We start from the raw sequence: 20,323 nt of genomic DNA on the forward strand, positions 1-20,323 counted from the left end.
TCTCTTATCTCCCTCTACAAAGTCTCCTTTTCTGCCATAATTGATATCAAAAGGCAACTCTGATGAAGATGTTTCCCTCCCCCAACAAACCACTTCATGACTTCCCTTTGGCTCTTAGGAAAACATCAAAATGCCTTACCATGACCCCTACACCTCCTTCTCCAATCTTTTCTCCCACCAAGATTACTCTTATGCTCTATTCCAACCACACTCACATCCCTCCTGAACTCTCATAGGATGAGCCACCTGAAGTGAATGAACATTCTTTTCTTCACCTAATTAATTCCAAATCTCCCCTTAGCTCTCCATTCAGGCTTCATTTACTGGCAATTTGAGTAATTCCATCTTACCCCCATTACTATAGTATTTTACTTATAAATGAATCTGAACATTGCAATATTCTTTCAAAATAATTTAGTTTAATACTGCTCCTTTACAGAAATAATTATGCTCCAAGTTCATTCCAAATGAAAAAATAAATAAATAAATAAGAAAATGAATGTCCAAATTAAGACTAGAACTACAGAATGGGGAAATACTGAGGAATGATACTGGCCAAATTCTACTGCTACACTATTAAATATGTAATAATAAATCCCACCATTATGTACAACTATAATGCACCAATAAAAAATACAGAAAGAAAGTCTAAAATACAATGGTTCAACAACTACACTGTTACTTGGGATAATAACTAAGCTAATTCACTTCTCCAATCTAAAATCTCTTCTCCCTACAAAATCTGATTAAGAAAGCAAATAAATAAATAAATAAGTGCTCTAAAGTAATACACTGGAAGAAGTCTCAAAAAATATATGAAGAGGCTGGAGTTGTGGCTCAGAGGTAGAGCACTTGCTTAGCATATGTGAGGCATGGGTTTGATTCTCAGTACCACATATAAATAAATGAATAAAAGTCCATCAACATCTAAAAAATTTTTTTTTTTAAATATGAACACATACATGCTTTGAAGTGAGATAAAAAGTCACCTCTATTTTAATTAAACAAATTTTAGGGATGAAGCAGAGGGTATAGCTCATTGGTAAAGTACTTGCCTGCGGACAGAGATGCAGTTCAATGATAGAGCACTTGCTTATCATGAGCAAAGCCCTGCATTCACTTCCCAGTATCACAAAAAAATAAAGTGCTTGCCTTTGCATGAGGCCCTGGGTTCTATACCTAGCACTGTGAAAATAAAAAAGTTCTCTTATACAGCATGACTAGATTTCTACAAAATGACTTATGGTTTCCTATATAAAAGAAATTTTAATAAAAATTCTCTGTGAATCAACTAAGGAAGCTCACCTTGCATCAGAAGCAAAGTAATATTCTACTGCTTTTTCTTCAACAGGAAAAAGGCAAGTCGTGCTGTCCACACGAGAGAGATTGCAGCCTCCTTTCTTGTCTTTGCCTAGAGCACACAGTTAATATGAATTGACAAATATGTAGAAATATGTAGAAAATCATGCTTGATATAGAAATATAATTTTTTACAAAATCAACAACACCAACAATTAAAAAAAAATAGCAACACAAAATTATTTCAGCAACTTTTAAATGCCAGGTAGATACCTTATTTCCATGCAATAAGCAATAAGAACAGACCAAAAGTGTAGAGTGAAATAGCAACTATAAAAGTATAAAAGAATGCATGGCAAATAACAGTACATTATAAAATTTTTAATGTAATATTTATTTTCAAGTCCAATAATTCATTAGCTTTTTTAAAAATAAAAAATATACACAGACTAATCTTAATGTTTTTCTCACACCAAACCTGATGGACTTAATACATGTAAGTTTGTGTACCTATATTTATCACAAAAACTCCATTGAAAATATCAAAACTATACAATAAAAATAAAATTAGTGGCAAATTAATCTTCATTATCTCATAACGAACTTCTCTAAACTTCAACAGCAAGGCAGCTAACAAATCATGTGTAGTCTACGCTAATTCTGGTTTTAAAACAAAACAAAGATACATGTCTCTCTAATTATGGTACACCCTACAGGGCACCTACTGTCAAACACCAGAAATAATACAGACCAGGAATGTCTCCTGTCTTAAAATTATGTTTTCTTATACTTCTTTTAAGTCAGGGTAGAGTATGGTCCCTTTGTAATAATGTTGGCACCTTTTTTAATTCTAGCACTTCAAAATTCTGGCATCTCCATGTAATTTGTCAAGTCAGTGATATGTAAGTTTTTTTTTCTTTTTTACTTATTTCCATCTAAAGTGAACATGAGGAAGTATGATAAAGTTTGACAAATTAACCTAATGTAGAAAAAAATCTACTATATAATTATATTCAAGACATTAAAAAAACAACAACAAAAAGCTCCTTTCTCCAAGGCCAGAACATAGTAGACCTTATAACCTATCCACACAATATCCAGAGAAAACTACACATATACTTGTAAAAACCCATCTATTCTCTAAAATGCACATATAAAGACTTGGAAATAATTATTCTTAGAAACATATATCCAAAGTTCTCCATCATCTGTGATTATTTAGTGTATTTTAGGCATGAAAATGAAATAGTTCCTCCCACTGGAATTCAGAATAGAAGATATCAAACCTTAAGATGTAAGCATAATATAATGTCTTAAAAAAGACAACACTATAGAAAGGTAACATATCAGTGTTTGCCATGAATTTCAAAGGTACAGCTTGAGGGACTGTCTAGGGAAGAGAACTGTTGTACATCTTGATTGTGGTGGTGGTTAAACAACTGTTTGTTTTGACAAAACACTTGAAACTGTGCATCAAAAAGTGAATATTACTGTATCTAAAAAAAAAAGTGAAAGGATTGCAGGTGTAACTCAATAGCAGAGTGTGTGCCTAACACGCAGTGAAGTGCCTCTGAGTTCAATACCCAAAACAAAAAAAAAGCAAAACAAACACGATATTCCAGCACTTATATTTAAAAATAAATGTAACTAGCTTTGTACATAAAATGTCATAATAGGGTTGAGTTTCACTCCAAATACTGATAATGTACAAAAGCACATTTAATCAAAATATTAAAAAAGAATTTGAGATATACACTGCCTATTTATACAACACCTATTCAGCTTTTATACTCTCTAAAATGTTTCCCATGTATTGGTTATCTCATTTGGTTGAAATGGAATGCAATTATCATCCCTGTCCTACAGAGAGAAAGGAGTCTTTATTTTTATTTGGTCAGTGATCACATTGGGAAAAAATGGTGAAAGTCTAAAAGGCAACCCATAGTTCTCTCCTTCAATATGAGGCTATTCACTGAGCCATACACTATTTATCTACAGATAGTGAAACAGTTACTCAAATACAATCTATTATAAAATTTTTTTTCCAATTTCTTGAGACGTTAGCCAATATTTTTCCATTATTTTTAAAAATAGCCCAAGACAACTCACAAGGTAATGTATAGAGATAATATATATGCAGGCAAAATTATTTGGATCCATCTGGAACTCTGGATCCAAATTCTGTACTCTTGTTGACAGATATTTTTCTCCTGGAAAGACCAGGGAGTGGAGCCTGGCATAGTAGGTGCACATGTGTAATCTCAGCAGCTTGGGAGGCTGAGGCAAGAGGGTCACAAGTTCAAAGTCAGCCTCAGCAACTTAGTGAGGCCCTAAGCAACTCAGTGAGACCCTGTCTCTAAATAAAATACAAAAAAGGGATGGGGATGTGGCTTAGTGGTTAAGTACCCCTGGGTTCAATAGCCGGTACCAAAAAACAAACAAAAAAAAAAAAAAAAGAAAGAAAGAAAAGGGAGTGGAAATGGGATGAATGGGATGGGGGGGGAATGACAGGGAAAAAAAAGAACTTGTAACATCTCAGGATTGGAGGTCATTTAAGAAAATAACTTTTCTACTCTAGATAAGAGTGAAAGTAGACACACACCATCAAAGGCGAAAAGATTTAAAGTTCTTTGCTAAATGTTTTCCAAGAATTATATATTAATAAGTTTCAATTTCCTGAAACTACCACTTTCTTTTACATAAAAAGCTTTTAGCAATAATAGAGCACACTGTAGTTGTCACTTTTCTATGTAACTGTATCAATAAAATGGTCCAGAGTTCATACAGGTAAAAGTCTTATTTAAAAAAATAAACCTCAGTGGGTATGGTGACACACACCTGTAATCTCAGAAACTCAAGAGGCTTAAGTTTGAAACAAGCCTGGGCAACTAAGCAAGACCCTGTTCTCAAACTTAACAGAAACAAAGGGGCTGGGGATGCAGCTCAGTGACAGAGTGCCCCTGGATTACATCCCCAGTACCAAAAATAAAATCAAATACACCACAAACATGAAATAAATAAGAACAATAACTTCAAATTTAAACAAAGCCAATCAAAATATCAAATGACATTATTTTTAGATGATAAAATGTCATGCATAAAATGAAGACAACTTAAATGTATTTCAGTTAAAAGCTAGGCTACATTATTCAAATAACTACTAATTAGTTTCAATTTATATTAACCTAGTACACAGTGCTTTTTCTTCCCTAATCTAAGCAAGTATCCTATATGATTTTAAAACAGAAAAAATACAATTTCAGCTGTTTCCTCAAACCTCAGAGATTTTAATAAAACAAATTATTAAAAGCAGTTTTCTAAATGCCAAAAGCAAACAGACAAAATATATTCTGCAAATTAGGAAAAAAAATGTCAAAATGGTTCCCCACAAAATAAGCACATTTTTAGAGGCCCAGCACATTCATTCACTCCAAGAACAGAATTAGTAAAGAATGAACAAAAGAGGATAAGACTCCTCCCCATCCATGCAGAGTGCATTTCCCACCTCTTTCTCCCTGTGATCCCCACCGTGTGAATTTTGATCCAATCTGAGTCCTAGCTAAGGATATACAACAGAAAAAATAATTCTACTTGTCAGAGAACTCACAAAAACAAATCTTTTTCACATCTAGACAGAAATATATATTTATATATGGGTTTGAGCAAAAGGGCGTTTATTCCAACTTAAGGGAAAAAATTATTTATATCTACTACACTTAATTTATACATTTTCCCCATTGGCATGATGTAAGAGTAGTTTTACCTGTCCTATAAAGAATTGGAATGTGATCAGTAGAAAGCTTATGTTCACTCCGCACACCAATCAGCAGGGGGCTACCTCGTCTGTAAATCAAGTTAAGACAAGTCAAGTCACCGTTTTACAAATAATGTACTAACAATACAAACTTCAAAGTTAATGAATCAATACTCTTCAAATAATGTTTTAATTCTCCCTCCAAACTCAATTCCAGACATAATAAATGAAATGGGTTTGCAAACTAAGACCCACAGGCCATGCTTATTTATGTTTAAAAATAAGGATTTTTTTACTGTTATTTTTAATTGACACATTAAAATTGTATTAATAAAGGATTATTGGAACTCAGTCATACCCATTCTTTTATATACAATGTATGGCTGCTCTCACACTAGTACCGCAACACTGAAGCTACAAAAGAGACATGACACAGAAAGCTTAAAGCATTTACTCTATAGCCCAATCCGAAAAAGGTTGCCAATTCCTGTTATATAACACTATACTTGAAATTTTTCCTTTTAATGTTAAATGGAACTTTGCTTTTGCTTCTACACAGAACACCAATATATGAATGTTCTGCACCTTCTCTTTAGCCATCCTGCCTTCAGATTAAAGAACAAATACTCTTTCCCCCACCCAAACACCACCCCCACCAAATCTTAAGGTTCCTCACTGTTCTAAAAAGGGCTTCATGATTGGTTTTGAATATCCTAGCATAATTATCTAGGAATCTATCTGGAACATATATTTCTAAAAAATATAAAGAAAGCTAATGTTTTGGGCCTGAAATTAGAGAATATTAAATACTCAAATTCACAAAGTAAACACAGAAACACAGCCTACCCAAAAGACAAAAGGCCGATCATAAATGCCAAAATGCATTTACTTTATTAAGGGATTCTGTTACATCATAGAGTGATGTAACAAAAAACAAGGAGGAATACATGAAAACAAACACATGAATACCTCCAGGGAAGGGAAGAGCCTTTATAGTAAAGGGTCATTTACAGCCTTCAAAGAACAACCCTGTTCCTCAAATGTTTACATATAATTATGTCATTATTAAATTTATATGTACCTTGTGCCCACTGCTTGCCCAGGAAAATGAACACTTTTAAATACAAGTGCAAAGGCACCTTCCTATGGATAGAAAAAACTACATTAACAATACTTATTATAATCAATTACCAAATGTGAAATGCTTAAAACATTCTGGCTTCTTTTGTTCTCACAAGTGCTATTTTACACTAGTTTATAAAGAAGTCTAAATTTCAGGTCAACAATCCTGAGCTTTGGTGTATACAAGAACAGCTTTTTAAAATAAGCTCACTTTCAAAATATGCTTAATAGATAATGGCTCCAAAAACAGACCATTTGAAAAGCCACCTCTGTACATGCATCAGCATTTCTCAACAGATCTGTCTTATCTCCCATACTATAAATTAATAGGGGGAGAAGAGAATTAGAAAAGATTTCAAGCTCAATATCCCAAACCCATTCTCTGCTCTAGTACACCACTGTTAACTTCCATAATTTTTGCCCTTGATATTAGAGATATAAGTACATACATAGATTATTATTAACACACACAACACTGTACCCCATCAACCCAACCTCCTCAGAGACAGGGCCTAAAGAATGGATAAAGGAAGAGTCTAAGGTAGATCAAAAAATCACTATAGAACACACAGTAAAAAGAAGAAAAGGCTGAGAAGACACACTACTCTGCCTTGTGTAAAGGAAAGGAGCAGACCTCCAAATTCTCCATCATCCTAACTCCTTCTGCTACAGACTTCATAAGTTTTGTGTGGCAGTGGGAGGGAAGGATTGGATCATATTAGGGAAGGAAAGAGCTTTTAAGTGGGAAAGCCAGAGTTATGAATGTAGGCATCACTATGGACATGGTCTTTTGTGGATCTTGGACATCTTTAATCTTTACTTAGGGCAGCTGATTCAAAAGAATAGTGCTTTTCTCTTAGGCTGCAAAATACTCTCATATAGAGGTATAGAGCGAAGGACAAGTCCCAAAAAGGAAAAAAAAAGAATTCATAATGCCGGCTCAGAAACATGCAGACATTATTCCAGAATAAAGCTGTATTTCACTGAAGGTACTTGTGCTAAAATTATTGGATGGAAGCAAAAGAGTGATGAATTCTCTATCATGTGTGCTGTGTACATGTATGTGGGTCATGTATGTAAGTCTGTATGTATGTGTTATTTTTAGACAAACTTACTCTTCAACCTCAGTTCACTAAATTACAGTAAAATAGGTAGAATTTTAAGAGTTGGGGGAGGCAGTTAAAAAAATAAGTCAAACAACAGTCTCAAAATTATTTAAGTTGAATTGTTTTGCATATAGAAAATAAAAGTCAAAATTACTCAATAAATCAACATAGTTCCTGTTTATAAGACTTAAATAGTTTCTCATGATTAATGTTAGGATAACTAGATTTAAAAGTGTGGTTTAATACCAATTGTTGGATAACTCTCTCCACCAAGGTAGTAAAACTGATATCTTGACTTTCCCAGTTGTCATACATGTATTTAACAAGCTTGGCAATTGCCTCTGTATCTGTTTCAGATTCAAAGTCATAGCCTTTGCTTTCCTACAGGCAGGGGGGAAAAAAACACAACACACACATTTAAGAAAATATCATGAAAGCCAAATACTTTCCACAGAATTTTTCCCTCAAAAACCTAATTTTTACTCTATGTAAATTTATGATTACACAAATGGTATGCCTTTGTGCCATGTACAAACAGAGAAACAACATGTATCCCATTTGTTTACAATAAAAAAAAAAAAAGAAAAAAAAAAAACTAATTTTTAATATTTTTAACATCATACTCCATTGCACAAAATAAAGATCACCATTGATTACAGTGAGTCTGAAATAACATAGTATTCCATATAACTGAACATATACTTAATTTATATAAATATATGCCACAGGGGAATCAAATAAATTTTAAGTAATTAAAATATAATGAAAAACACAATATTTAAAACACTAATTTCATAATGAATATACCAATTCTTTCTTTGATGATGGTATAAATAAAATAAAATAGCCATAAGTTATATGTGGCTATTTAAATTTAACTAAAATTTAAAATTCGGTTTCTAAGTCACACCAGATCAACAATCCTATGAGGATGGGGCTACTACAATAGAACAGACAGAAAATGTTTCCATCACTACAGAAAGCTCAATTGGATAGGACTGAGAAGGTCATCAGTATGACCATTACAATAGAGAATGTGGCTAGTTAGGACAAAGATCTTTCATTTACTCTGTATTGACTCTTCTTATATATCCTAGAATTTTTTTTAAAAAATGTCAAACAGGGTCTTTCATAGTACCAAACATGTCCCCAAAAACCTCCTTTAAAAATTTCTTTTTTTAATTTTTCCAGTGCCAGGGATCAAACCCAGGACCTCATGCATACTAAGCAAACACTCTACCACTGAGCTATACCCCCAACCCTCAAAACTACAATTTTATTTGAGTTTTGGTCACTTACAATAAAGTCAAATAATTATTTCCTTTCCATGTAGGAAAACAATTGTTTCAGTCCAATAAACCACCGTACCCTTGAAATCATCTTAGAATTACCTGATCACATGAAGATGGTGTTGCACATCCTAAGAAAAAAATCTCACTGATCTAAGTAAAGATATTCTGGGGTCTTCTGAGGTCACTTTACTTACCAAAAACTTTTTCAAGTCCTTATAGTTGGTGATGATTCCATTATGAATAACAATAAATTCTAAAAGAGATAAAAGCATTGATGATAAAAAAATTCAAAGTTTGATAAATGCTATCATGAATTATTATTGTGAACAGATTTTTCTCAAGTAAACAGATTGTACTTCTCAATGTAATCAAGTATCATCTATTTCTCATTATTAGATTATCATCAGGTACATCAGCACCATTATGTGGCTTAGCAGGAGCACATAGTTGTAGGGAAGTGCATACAGCAAGGAAACAATAAACTGGAAGTCTAGAGTCATTAATTTCAGTTGTGGCTGAATTACCACCCCAATGCTACCAGGTGAAAGGAGAAAATTTACTGTACCTGTTTCCTCATTTGCAAACTGAGAAGGCTGAACTAATTAACTCTTATTCTCATTTCTCAATTTTCTTTCCTCAATATAAGTTTAAAGAAAAGCCCTTTTAAACTAAAAGTTAAAGATCTAAATTTAAGGAACTTACCAAGAATAACCAGATAGGTATTCAGTTCTATAGTTACATTTACTTGTCTGAGGTCCAAATAAATCCTGGAGTGTCACATAAAAATTATTAAAATATCATTCCAAGAGCAACTAAATATGATTTGGGAATTATTTTAACCTATTCTTATTAAATAACTGAGACAAATATCAGAATAAATAATCAAGAGTTGATAACAATGGCTGGGGAGAGCTCATTCGGTAGAGTGCTTGCCTTGCAAGTATAAGACCCTGGGTTTGATCCCCAACACCGCAAAAAAAAAAAAAAAAAAAAAAAAAAAAAAAAAAAGAGTTGATAACATTACTTGTAGCCACTGGCAGAGTATATAAAAACTACTAATATAGATTTATTAAAGTTCACATGTCAGGAGAAAAATTACTACTAAATCCAATTTTTTTTTCTTTTTGAGATGGGGATCTCACTATGTTTTTGAGGTTTGTCTCAAACTGTTGGGGTAAAGTGATTCTCCTGACTTAGTCTCCCTAAATCAGCTGGGACTACTAGGCACACCACTGGTTTCTGGCTGAATCTAATTTTACATTACATTATCCAAATTTTTTAATATACCTAAAGATTTGACATCTGGGTTTGAGAGTAAATGAACCTTAACTACAATGCATTATAAACTAAAAAATATTTTTATCATTAGAGTTTTAATAGATGCTATCAACTATAAAAATAAATAAGAAAAAAAATGCTAGAACACAGAATCATAAGTAATTAACAAAAAGTCTTAATTTAAAGCCAAAATCTTAAAACACAATTTAGATACAAGTTTTTAGATATCTTTTATGAAGGTCTTCTCAGTCTTAAAAGTCTGAGTGGTTGCTAACATTAGAATTCATCAATATTACTGAGGCACAAAAAACCTAAATAGGCAGCTTCTGAATTAAATTATAAAATCAAAAGGGACACACACCCACAGATACATATTCAACTGTGTGCATTTGCTTATTACATTTAAAAGTAGAAGAACAGAGTTTTAAAAAAAAACTGTTGAAAGGACTGGGGTACTGCTCAGTAGTATACCCTTGCTAAACATGCATAAGGCCCTGGATTTTATTCTAATCACCAAAAAAAAAAAAAAGTTACAAGATAAAGTTAAACTTCTTTTTTGGTGCCTGGGATTGAACCCTAAACATGTATTCATTCTATCTCAGAAGAACAATCCCCCAGTCCCTAGACTTCTTTTAATATGCTTTGTTTTACAGCTGTGGCTTCAAAACATTAAATAATTTTAATAAAATTGATTTTTTTCAGCACTGGGGAAATAAAATAAACCCAGGGTCTTGCATATGCTAGGTAAGTGCTCCACTACTGAGCTATGTCTGCAGCCCTCTGTATTTTATTATGAGTGTGTCTTGCTGAATTGCCCAGATAGACCTCAAACTTCTGATCCTCCTACCTTAGACTCCTGAGTAGCTGGGATTATAGGCATGCAACACTGCACCCAACTAAGAAAATTAAATATATTATATTAAATATATTAACATAATGCTATAACTAACTGGTAGCACAACAATATAAAGACACTGTTCCAAGTGTCTCTAAAAACACAAATTTGATTATACATCCCTAAGGACAAAAACAACCAAAAAAGTCTTTTAAAGAGTTTTCAGTAAACACACTGTTATGTTAATATTGGTATTATTATTGTTATTATGTATATCAGGGGATAAATCAAATATAGATATTACAGGTGTTGAGAGTGGTTAAGCATGACTGAAAGGAAAAACAGGTATCAGATCAAGGCGGTTCAGTAAGAACCTTACACTCCTGGACCTGAATTGGAAATTTAAAATCACGTTGCTTCATCTTTAAATTCATACAAATTAATTACGGCAATGACCAACACTGACTGAAACAACACAAAAAGAAAAAACATTGAAACATTTTGTACCTCCAGAGGAAATCAAACACCACACCAATTTATATAAAATATACAGGCACCATGGACATGATCACTGTAAGCCCAGCAACATGGGAGGAGGAATACAAGTCCAAGGGCAGCCTCAGCAACTTAGCAAGGATCTAATCAACTTAGTAAACTATATCTCAAAATAAAAAATTAAAAGGTATGGGGATGTAAGTCAGTGGTAAAGTACCCCTGGGTTCAATCCCCCACACCAAAAACAAACACACACACACACACACGGAACAGGGCCAGTGGCACACTCCTGTAATTCCAGTTACCCACGGACTGAGGCAAGAGGATCACAAGTCCAAGGCCAGCCTGGGAAACTTGGTGAGACCCTGTCTCAAAACAAAATAAAAAGGGCTGAGATGCAGCTCAGTGGTAGAGCACCTGCCTAGATGTGTGAAGCCCTGGGTTTAGTCCCCAGTACCTCAAAAAAAAAAAAACAATATTGAAGAGTCATCAATCTATAATATGATTATCTACTGGCTTTCAAATTAGATAAACTTAATTGCTCATGTTCTGCATGAATGTTAAAGTTGGGAAATATATACATCAGGTTCAATATGCTCTCTATTTCTGAATATATTTGAAATTCTCCAAATTAAGAAAAATTAAGATAACAAAAACAAATGAGCCTTCATTCTTCCTACCATCATCAGCCCTCTACAGTCATCCCAAAGCATCAAGAATCTGTTCATACCATTATTTTTATCAGAGCGCTGGGGGTGGCTATTCACAGGATTGGGTTCTCCATGTGTTGCCCAACGGGTATGAGCTATTCCAAGGTGTACATCAAATTCTATGTCCAAATCCATGTCTTGTTGTTCTGAAGAAGATGGAATGAAAAATTCCAGTATTAAATAATGCTATAAAAAACTATTCATGTTAAAAACACTGGAGAAACTAGGTATAAGAGGAACATATCTAAACATTAAAAAGGTTGTATTTGACAAATCTAAAGCCAACATCATACTGAATAGAGAAAACAAAGTTTTTCCTCTAGAATCAGGAATAAGACAACAATGTCCACTCCCACTACACATATTCAATATAGTTCTTGAAACTCTAGCCAAAGTAATCAGGGAAGAGAAGGAAATTAAAGAGATACGAATCCCTTTAAAAAGAAGAAATCAAACCATCACTGTCTGCTGACAACATGATCCTATATCTAGAAAACCCAAAAAAATTCCACCAGAAGACTTCTAGAGCTAATAAATTAATTCAGCAAGGTAGAAGGATACAAGATAAACATTCATAAGTCAATAACATTTGTATATTCCAACAGCAATTCAGCTGAAAAAGAAATCAGGAAAACCATCCCTTTCACAGTAACCTGGAAAAAAAAAAAGAGCTGGGAATCAACCTAACCAAGGAAATGAAAGAACTCTACAATGAAAACACTAAAAAAAGAAATCAAAGAAAACTTCAGAAAATGGGAAGACTTCCCATGTTCTTGGATAGGCAGAATTAATACTGTCAAAATGGCCATGCTACCCAAAGTAATATACAGATTCAATGCAAAACCCATCAAAATACCAATGACATTCTTCACAGAACTAGAAAACAGTCCTTAAATTCATTTGGAAGAATAAGAAACCCACAATAGCCAAAGCAATTCTGAACAAAAAAAGTGATGTAGGAAGCATCACAAGACTGAATCTCAAATCATACTACAGAGATATGGTAGCAAAAACAGCATGGTATTGGCATCAAAATAGACATGAAGATCAATGGAATAGAAGACACAGACAAATCCACTTATAGCTATCTCACACCTGACAAAGGTGCTAAAAAAATATGCTGGAGAGAAAACAGTCTTTTTTTTTATATGACAGTAGAGTATATTTTGAAACATTATATATACATAGAATAAGTATAACTTGTTCCAATTTGGAAGACTTGGATACTGTGAATTGAGCTGCTGTAAACATTGAAGTGGCTACATCACTGTAGTATCCTGATTTTAAGTCCTTTGGGTATAAATGGAGGAGTGGGATAATAGGGTCTACTGGTGATTGCATTCCAAGTTTTCTAAGGAATCTCCATACTGCGTTCCAGAACAGTTGCACCAATTTTCAGTTCCACTGGCAATGTATAAGTGAACCTTTTCCCCCACATTGTCACCAACATTTATTGTAGTTTATATTTTTGATAATTACCATTCTGACAGGGGTGGGATGGAATCTCAGAGTAGTTTTGATTTGCATTTCTTTTTAAAAATGGTACTGGGAAAACTTGATATCCGTATGTAGAAGAATGAAATTAGCTTCCTCTCTCTCACCTTGCACAAAAGTCAAATCAAAATGTACCAAAGCCTCAAGAATTAGACCAGAAACCTTGAAATTGCTAGAAGAAAACATAGGGTCAACACTTTATCACATACTTGTGGGCACTTTCTCAACAAGATCCCTAAAGCTCAAGAAATAAAATCAAGAATCAATAAGTGGAATGGCCATCAAATTAAAAAATATCTTTACAACAAAGGAAGTGATTAAGAACATAGAGAACCTACAGAACACACAAAAAAATCTTTGCTTGCTACTCCTCTGAAAGGCAATTAATATCCAGAGTATATAAGAACTCAATGCCCAAAAAAATAAATAACACAATCAATAAAGGGGCAAAAGAACTAAACAGATATTTCTTAAAAAGAACACAAATAGTCAACAAATAAATGAAAAACTGTTCAACATCTCTAGCAATCAGAGCAATTGCACGTAAAAACTAAAATGTCATTTCATGCCAGCCAGAATGGCAATTATTAAGAACACAATGGGCCTGGGGATATAGCTCAGTTGGTAGATTGCTTGCTTTGTAAGCACAAGGCCCTGGGTTCAATCCCCAGCACTGCAAAAAAAAAAAAAAAAAAAAAAGAACACAAAAAATAATAAATGCTGGTGAGGATGTGGGGGGAAAGTACATTTATACATTGTTGGTGGGTCTGCAAATTAGTATAATCACTATGGAAAGCAGTGTAAAGATTCCTCAAAAAAATTAGGAATGAAACTACCATATGATCCAGCTATTACACTCCTCGACATTTATCCAAAAGGACTAAAATCAGCCTATAGGATACAGCCACTTCAATGTTTATAGGAGCATAATTTGCAATTACTAATTATATAATCAACTCCGATGCCTGTCAATAATAATCAATAATGTGATGTATATACACAATGGATCAATCAATAATGTGATGTATACACACAATGGAGTATTACCCAGCCATAAGGAATAATAAAATAATGGTGTTTGCTGGTAAATGGACAGAATTGGAGAAAATCTTGCTAAGCAAAATAAGCCAGACGCAGAAAAATCAAGAGTCTGATGTTTACTCTCATATGTGAAAGCTAGAGCAAAGTAAGAGAAAGAAAGCAGTGGGGGAGGGGACGGGACATCATAAAGATACAGGGAAGATCAGAGGAACAGAAGGAGAACAAGAGGGAGGGAAGAAAGAAGGAAAAAGGGAAGAAATATGGAATGAAATCACGTTATACACAAATATAAATGTCCAACGAGAATTTCACCTTTATATATATAATATAGCAATGAAAAAATAAAGGAGTAAAAGAAAAACAAACAGGGCTGGGGAGATAGCTCAGATGGCAGAGTGCTTGCCTTGCAAGCACAAGGCCCTGAGTTTAATCCCCAGTGCCAAAAAAAAAAAAAAAAAAAAGACCAACAGAGTAGAAGGGATAATAGGGGGATGAAAGAGGGGAGGGGAAAAAAGGGGGAATGGGAATTGAAATCAAATTCCCTGCATGTATTATTTTGTGAAAATGAACCCAAACACTATGTATAATTATAATGCTCTAATAAAAAAAAAAAAAAAACTAAAGCATGCTTTAAAAAAATAATGCTATAGAAATGAATGCTAGAATTTATATTAAATTATGCAGGAGTCCCACTTTGTCAATAAGGGATATATTTCAAGTGTTCACTCTCACCCCACCCTGTCAATGCCTGATATTGCAGATAGTACTGAACCCTATATACAACATATGTTTTCCCAGACATATATAACACAAACTTAATATCTTTTCTTCTTAACTAAGCACTTATCATGCACTATTGCCAGAATTTTTAGTTGGAGGTGTGACAGCAAAATTTTTTCATCTTCATAAATTCACAGATAAAAGATTCATCCTTACTATAGATCTTAGCAACCTCTGATTTGGTTCTTCTTTTCTTACTAAGGAGAAAACTTCCATCTTTTACTCAAAGGAAGTATTTCATGGCTTATCTTTGGTATGTCTGAATTGCCAGCATCTTGTGTTTTGTATTTTGGGGCTCTCATTAAGTAAAGTGAAAACACAAATGAAGATACATGAAAAAGGGCACCACTAAAAATAGCTTCTGTCCTAAAAATGGCCCTTCCTTTCTCAGGAATAGCGGTTCTGAAGCTACTTTATTTTAAGGCTCCAAGCTTGCTCTCAACCCAATGTAACTACTTTCCCTCCCCAGTTGCTATGATCATTTTTAAAGTTCATGCACAATTTAAAGTCAATCCAAATAGTAACAAAACAACTTTTCTTCCCCCACTTCAACTTTAAGTATCATTATTCTCAAAATGAGTCCCAAAATATGGAATATTTAGTGGCAGGGGGACAAAAATTCAACTAAGTACATTACTATGAACTTCTTCATCCAGTGCTTTAACTTTTCCTTTCTTCTTAATGAGCTGGATTTTGCAGGCATTGGCTTCCCAATCTTTGTCATTGCCTCCATCAACTCCCACTCCTAAGACACAAAGAAGCAGAACAAGATTTAGACACTATCTCTAAGATTAACAATATGAAGTAAAATTCTTAATTTAAAATAATTACATTTTCACCTAATTCATTTATCAATTTAACACTTACTAAAAACCTATTAGGTGTCAAATAACATGATAGCTGCTTGACACAAAAATGAAAATAAGGTTCAATGGAAAAGAGCTTGCCGAGCATACATAAAGCCCAGGGTTCAATTCCCAGCATCAAAACAAAAGAAAATGAAAGAAAGAAAATAACTCAGTTTCTGTACTCAAACTTTAAAAGTCTGTTAAAAGACAAGGAAAAATAGTGTATTTAAGTTATAATAAACTTCTCCGTTGGAGCGCAACGGCGAAATGGAGAAGAGGGGCACATGCCTCAGAAGGATAACGAGGGAAGGTCAAAAAAGCATTTCTAGAGATTCTACTTAAGTTGCTAAGGAATTTGAAAAAATTGCCATGAAGGTACTGGGAAAGCACTCATTTCAAGTAGAGAAATTGTACGGCAAAAACATTTAACAAATTCTTTCCAGAAATGGTGTAAAGGATGAGCTGGAGAAAGAGAAAGAGGATAAAGAAAGCAGCCGCAAGAAGATGTAGCTGCAGCAAAGCAAAAATAAAGAGGGTCTGAATTAAACAGTGGCAATGAAGATGGAGATACTGAGAACCAGAACTGACTGAATATGAGGCAAAAAAGCAGAATTCTAGGATATCTCCTAGGCTCAAAGAATTTTTTGAATAATTATTGATAAAAGGGACACAGAACAAATGGAGTGGGTGAGGACTGCCACATATTCAGCTCAATTCTGAATATGCAAATTTTATAATAAAGGAAGTACCATGTACAACCAGAGGAATGAGAAATTGTGCTCCATTTGTGTACAATGTGTCAAAATGCAGTCTACTGTCATGTATAACTAATTCAAACATATTTTAAAAAATTTTTAAAAAGAATAAAGGAACTGAGGAACTGACTTTCTATTACTAAGGGAAGTCAAGGAAGATAAATGTCCATTCCATGTAGCAATGTTAAGTGAACAGAAAACAGGTCTAACAATGCTATCCTTAGGAAGGCCTGCTTTCAAGGGTGGCCCTTGGCTGGCATCTGAGGATGTGCATATCAAGATTCTTGTCACCTGATAGAGTAAAAGTGTCTTGCAGTGCCTAAACTATTTGTGCAAACAATGTATCTTATGTAGAACATCTGCTTGTCTTCTGGGAGTTGAGAATTTTGTGTCAGACAGACACCTGATGCTTATGTGACCAGCTCCCAACAAAAACCTTGGACACTGAGTCACTAATGAGCTTCCCTGCTAGATTTTTCACATATGTTGTCATAAGTCATAGCTAGGTAAATCAAGGGCATCCTGTGTGACTCCACCAGAAGAGGACTCCACCTCACACATCTTATCCCTTTGCTTTGTGTTCTTTTGCTATAATAAATCACAACCACGAGTCATCCTAAGGAATCCAGGAATCTGAGGGCAGTCCTGTAGACTTTCGACACAGGGGGAGCTAAAATTAAACATAAAGTTGCCAGAAACTTATCTTTTTTTGCTTTGTCATTTATGTAATAAAGAAAAATCTCAGATCAGCTTATATGATAAAAGCATGGATCCACAGAGAAAAAGAAATTAAAAAGTTATAGGAAAGAAAAGAATTTAGAGAGTAAGTCTTTCAACAACTCTATTCCCATGAAGATGTACCATGATTTATGTTCTTGTAAGAACATTGTTAATAAAAGTAGACTAGAATAAGAAACAACATTCCACACAAATACTATTCAAATTATATAAAAATCCCTTTAAATATAATAAAATACAAAAATTCTTCAAATTTAGATTAACAACATATTTTTTTAAATAGACATTAAAACCTAGTCTCTTATAAATGATAATCAAAACACCCTATTTAGATCAACAATCACTCAAAATCTCTATTTTTTAAGAAGGAAATACCTGCAGAATCATATCCTCTGTACTCCAATCTCTGAAGGCCTTTGATTAGGGTCTCCAATATTTCTCGTCTTGTGCGAGGAACATGGTAGTTTAAGTAAGCAAATATACCTGCAAACAAAGAAATATTTAATGATTAATGAATTAAAATTGACATAATTATGATGAGGATGTCCAAAAATGTGAAGCTAGATTTCATTTTCAAAAAAATCAGCCAGGTACAGAGGTACAGTGCTGTACACCTATAATACCAGCTACTTGGGAGACTGAGGCAGGAGGATCTAAAGTTCAAGATTTTTGTCAAAATCTTGACAAAAAACTTATTGAGACCCTCTCTCAAAATAAAAAACTAAGTGAACTGGGAATATAGTTAAGTGGTTTAGTTTTTCGAAAATACTTATAAGACTGACCACTATTTTCCTTCACTGTCATTTTGTCAAGTGAAATTTAATTTTTAATATTTAGCCAAATTTAAAGTTCACATTTTACACACTAAGCATTATGCTTTTAAAAATGTTCTAAAATAAGTATTTTAAGCAACATATGGGTTCTACAAAACTAGATAGATCCAGGCATGGTGGCACACACCTATAATACCAGTAACTTGGAAAGCTGAGACAGGAAGATCCCAAGTCCAAGGCCAGCCTGAATAACTTTAGGAGACCCTGTCTTAAAATTTAAATAAAAAAAAAAAAAAAGAAAAGAAAAAATAAATAAATAAAAAAAGGATGGGGATGTAGCTTAGTTAGAGCACCACTGGATTTAATTATCAGTATAAAAAAATACTATATAGATGGTATAATTTTGCTTACTTCCAAAAAGCACATTACTGATAACATTTAGGAATAAATAATGATGTGAAGAAGAATCCCAATTTTTTTTTCTTTTTTTTTTTTTTTTGCTGTGCCAGAGATCACATGCTAGGCAAGCACTCTACTACTACGTCCCCGGCCCAATAATTTAATAATCAGAAAAAAAAACGATTAAATACATATAACAGTCTTAAGATGGCTTGAATCACTTGTTCACCATAATAGAAAAAGACAACTACACATTACTGCTAACAACTTAAAAATCCATGAAAAGCAACAATCACTTAGAAAAACAAACTAGAAATAAAGGACTAGCACAGTATGAACTGAGCCAAAAAAAAAAAACAGGTAACAAAACACTGGTGAAGAAAATGCATATTTTAAGAATGGCAGCTTAGAGATTACCTAAGGTCTTCCATGACTGTGCTTTGGATATGTAGCTGAATGTATAAAAACTGAAGACCAAAATACACTAAAATATAAGTTCAAGCTGCTTACTTATGAAAGAACTTTCCTTTTTTCTTAACTACATTTCACTATAAAGAGTGGGATCCCATTAAGACAATTCAGCATACAAAAATGCTGCACTGTTAATACTAGTCAGATATGCTGAGCACCATGATCGGTGCAGTGCAAACTTTCTAAAATAAACTATCATGCCCTGAAATTAAAAAAAAAAAAAAAAAAAAAGGAAATTCATACTCAAAATCCAAACAACCTGAGACATCTGAGTGAACTTTTCTAAGAATAGTAGAATCAGGCTAAAGACTTGTAGAAATTCTGTTATTTCCTTCAAAAAACTTTATTTATTTTGATACTGGGCACTGAACCCTAGGGTGCTTTACCACTGATCTCCATCCCCAGCCCTTTTTATTTTTTGAGACAGGGTCTCACTAAATTGTTTAAGGTCTTGCTAAGTTGCTGAAGATGGCTTCTAACTTGCAATCCTCCTGTCTCAGCTTCCCAAGCCCCTGGCATTACAGGCATGTGCCACTGCACCTGGCCCATTCAAAAAAATTTTAAAACTGGGTATGGTGGCTCACACCAGTAATCCCAGTGGCTTGGGAGGCTGAGTCAGGAGAATCGCAAATTCAAAGGCATCCTCGGCAACTTACCAAGGCCCTATTGTCTAAGCAACTTGCAAGACCCTGTCTCTAAATAAAATACAAAAAAATGGGCTGGGAGGGCTGGGGAGATAGGTCAGTTGGTAGAGTGCTTGCCTTGCGAGCACAAGACCCTGGGTTCGATCCCTAGCACCACAAAAAAAAAGGGGGGACTGGGGATGTGACTCATTGGTTAAGCCCCACTGGGTTCAATCCCTGGTACCAAAAAAACAAAAAAAAAAAAAATTTAAGCCTTACATTTTTAAAGGTTTTTAAAATTTTCATATGCTGTACAATCATCTCACTTTCACAGCACCACAACACTCTAGAGAGGATAGAATATCTATAAAATAGATATTTTATAGACATGAAAACAGAAACTGAATTAGCCGATATCCCAGAGATAGCTGCAAATATCATTCACAACCTCAAAGCACAGGAATCAAGACAAAGATAGGTCACACTCTGGAAAGAGTGGCAGCATCGAAC

The 20,323-nt window shown here is 34.0% G+C and overlaps 1 protein-coding gene across 3 annotated transcripts in view; it reads right to left on the minus strand.

Moving 5' to 3' along the window:
* Positions 1 to 20,323, minus strand: part of GFPT1 (glutamine--fructose-6-phosphate transaminase 1) — a 57,383-nt gene that overhangs the window by 26,972 nt on the left and 10,088 nt on the right. The window contains exons 2-10 of one of the 3 annotated variants that reach the window (XM_079110831.1): positions 17,923 to 18,030; positions 15,844 to 15,951; positions 11,912 to 12,037; positions 8,768 to 8,826; positions 7,528 to 7,662; positions 6,135 to 6,196; positions 5,063 to 5,142; positions 4,805 to 4,858; positions 1,306 to 1,411 (exon numbers count right to left, since the gene is read on the minus strand). In XM_079110831.1, coding sequence (XP_078966957.1) covers positions 1,306 to 1,411; positions 4,805 to 4,858; positions 5,063 to 5,142; positions 6,135 to 6,196; positions 7,528 to 7,662; positions 8,768 to 8,826; positions 11,912 to 12,037; positions 15,844 to 15,951; positions 17,923 to 18,030 — 838 coding nt within the window. Of the gene's footprint in view, positions 1 to 1,305; positions 1,412 to 4,804; positions 4,859 to 5,062; positions 5,143 to 6,134; positions 6,197 to 7,527; positions 7,663 to 8,767; positions 8,827 to 11,911; positions 12,038 to 15,838; positions 15,952 to 17,922; positions 18,031 to 20,323 lie in introns of those variants that run through there. The other 2 variants (XM_079110832.1, XM_079110833.1) reach the window with 2 other exon arrangements.

The sequence above is a fragment of the Sciurus vulgaris genome (genome assembly GCF_902686455.1).
Source record: "Sciurus vulgaris genome assembly, chromosome: 14".
Taxonomy (NCBI): domain Eukaryota; kingdom Metazoa; phylum Chordata; class Mammalia; order Rodentia; family Sciuridae; genus Sciurus; species Sciurus vulgaris.